Source organism: Penaeus vannamei, unplaced genomic scaffold (genome assembly GCF_042767895.1).
Source record: "Penaeus vannamei isolate JL-2024 unplaced genomic scaffold, ASM4276789v1 unanchor3738, whole genome shotgun sequence".
Classification (NCBI taxonomy): Eukaryota; Metazoa; Arthropoda; class Malacostraca; order Decapoda; family Penaeidae; genus Penaeus; species Penaeus vannamei.
Genome location: NW_027216719.1, coordinates 7,501 through 10,487, shown reverse-complemented (window position 1 = coordinate 10,487; position 2,987 = coordinate 7,501). Strand labels below are relative to the sequence as shown.

Sequence of the window (2,987 nt, the reverse complement as noted above, 5' to 3'; positions counted from 1 at the left end):
GGATATGAAGTAGGTCTGGTCTGTGAAAATAGAAACTGCGAATATTCCAATGTGGGAGAGCTATATCTTATTTATTTTATAAGTGACATGTTGGGGAATCTGGGGGGGAAGGAGCTAGGGGGCGTTGTGACATGAGTGATTCCCGTATGTATCCGGGAGGGAGTGGAAAGGATTGAGGGGATGGAGGGAGGGAGAATGTGTGTACAGTTGGAGTTGAAGGGGGTGGGCTGTGTTGGGAGGGAGTAGGAGGAAGTGGTGTGGGAGAGTATTAGTGATAGGAGGATGGATATCAGAAGGATGGATAGATGGAGTTGAAGGGGATGTGTTGTCTTGGGAGGGATTAGGAGGAAGGGGTGTAGGGGTGCTATGAGTAAGAGGGGGATGGATATCAGGAGGATGAGTATCGGGAGGATGGATATCAGTGGTGGACAGAATTGAGAGGGTTACGTTGTGTTGAGAGGGAGTAGGAGGAAGGGGTGTAGGGGGAATATGAGTAGAAGGGGTATGAATATCGGCAATCACTTCAAGTGTGGAGGGAGCATGAGTTATGGGATCTTGTGTCACAAGCATATAGCTTTGAATGTCTTCCATAGTTTCTGCAGTGGAGTTGGTTGGAGAGTTTTGTGGGACAAAGGTTTTCTTATGAGGTGGGGAAGAGGAGACTGGTGTCTGAGGAATAAAGGTAAAGGTAGGTGGAGGTGAGTGTGCTGTAGGGCAAGAAGGGGTAAAACATTTAGTCTGTCTACTGCGGGTAGTGCGGGGAGGGAGAGGGGATGATGTTGGGGCTGTAGTTGAGATTGGAGCTGTGGTTGTGATTGGGGTGTCTGGATTTAGAGTGGCAAAAGAATTGGTCTGAGGGAGGTAGAATATAGAAGTGGTTGGGGCTGTAGTTGAGATTGGAGCTGTGATTGAGATTGGGGTGTCTGGATTTAGAGTGGCAAAAGAATTGGTCTGAGGGAGGTAGAATGTAGAAGTGGAAGTGGGGACATATTGGGGTGGAAGGGGACGGGCTGAGCGAGTGACATTACTGGAGTAGGGAGTATGAGAGAAACCTTGTCGACGTGCTTCCTGTCTGGCTTCACGTAAAGTGAGACCATTTCTGTATCTGAGAGTTGCTACCTCAGATTCAAACTTATAAGTGGGACAGGCTCTATAAAATACATTATGGGGGCCGCCACAGTTAGCACATGTACATGTTTATGTAGAGCAGTTTGATCGGTTATGACCAGGATGGGCATATATGGGGCATCGGTCTGAGGAACGGCAGTGTTTGGCAGGATGTCCAAATCACCAACAGTTTTGACATTGACAGGGAGGGGGTTGATACGGTCGAACAGGGAGGGATTGTCCACCAATGTAGATACGTAAGGGAAGGTCATGTGTATGGAAAGTATTTTTGGCAATGTTGATCGGATTCTTTCGTTGACTTCTAGAAGGAATGGTGTAGCAGTGTACTGATTTCACATCCTGGTCTTTGAGGCATCCTAATAAGTCTTCTCCAAAGTCTGACCAATCTTTGGTATCAACTGGGCAGTTTGCTGGGGAGAGAGAGACAGTTCCGGTACAAGTATTAAGGGTTGGATGAGGTTCTGCAGGAATGGAGTTGCCAGAATGATCAGTTAAATGTGATAGTGCTATAGATTCAGTTTCTGATCTGACTGTTACAAGGCAGGAGCGATCACGTCTGGTATAGAAAAGGACTCTGCCCTCTTGTTTTTGGAGGCATTGTTGAAAGAGAAGTGTTGCCTGAGTAAGGAGCTGTAGAAGGGATCACAAAAAATCAGTCCCATTTAGCTGGGCTAAACAGAGTATTTAAGATATTTGTAGGGTTGGTGGTGGTGGATGGTCGGGGACGTGTGGAAGAGGGAATATTACGGAGTGGTGGAGAATAAGGCTGTAAGGTAGTAATAAGGGAGGATGGGGTGCTTGATGAAGGTTGTGGGGGTAAAGTTGATGAATTTGAGGAAGTTGGGAGGGTAGGAATGTTTTCTGGAGATTGAGTCTCTGCTTGGGTGGGTAAGGCACTAGTAGGCATTGAGGAGTGGGTAGTAGTTTCAGTGTTCAGAGTCGCGGTCAAAGGAGAGCCTGGGGTGGGGCTATTTGATAAAGGGGCAAGCCTCATTGCCTAATATGGGTAGTAGTTTCAGTGTTCAGAGTCGCGGTCAAAGGAGAGCCTGGGGTGGGGCTATTTGATAAAGGGGCAAGCCTCATTGCCTAATATGGGGTTTACATCTTCATTACTGGTCATGGGAAACTTTGATTATATAAAGCAGCATAAACAGTCTACCCCCATGCTCTAAGAGGGTAAGGGCCAGACAATAAATTGGGAGTACCATGCCCATGATTCCCGCAGGCTGTTCAGGATTGGTACAAGGTAAGCCTTTCATCCTTTCAGCACGGCTCTTACACCTTAGGAAGTAGATAGTAAAAAGGGTTGGAGAAGGGACAGAAACAAAAAGCTGGAGGGGGAAAAGACCATGCAAAATTAGTTGAGTCGAGGGCTGAGGCCCTAGGCAGGGGAGATCCCTGTATTGGGTCTCAGTCTTTGTCTCCTAAGCCCCCCCACGACAACAACGGGCACAGGATTGGGGGGGTAATGATATTATTGTATATAGCATATTCAAACTTACTTTAGGGAGGTCACAGTTAAAACTGTAAAGACATATATATCTCCGATGAAATTAATTTGGGCTGAAATATAAAATTCACTCCTTGGCAATATCTTACCTTCATAATTAACAGACATCACCTTTGAAAAATATATAGTCTTAGGCATAAAAATACTTTTCTGCTATCTGACACAGCAAGATGCATACAAATAACATTCTCACATATTTTGTTATTTAAATGAACTGTGTTATCTTGCAGCTTTCACTCATAATCTTGCTCTCTTTCACTGTCACTGTCATTCTATAAGTCCATTTTTCTTATTGCTCTATATGCTCTTTCAGTATAATTATCACAATCATTAGTACTTACTCTCACTT

At 45.2% G+C, this 2,987-nt stretch overlaps 1 protein-coding gene across 1 annotated transcript in view; it reads right to left on the bottom strand.

Annotated features, from left to right (window-relative positions):
• Nucleotides 1-6: 6 nt before the first annotated feature.
• The window catches only part of LOC138861266 (uncharacterized), a 4,420-nt gene continuing 1,439 nt past the window's right edge, over nucleotides 7-2,987 (bottom strand). The window contains exon 2 of the mRNA XM_070120209.1: nucleotides 7-2,987. This exon is cut by the window's right edge and continues 360 nt beyond it. Coding sequence (XP_069976310.1) covers nucleotides 2,982-2,987 — 6 coding nt within the window. The 3' untranslated portion in view covers nucleotides 7-2,981.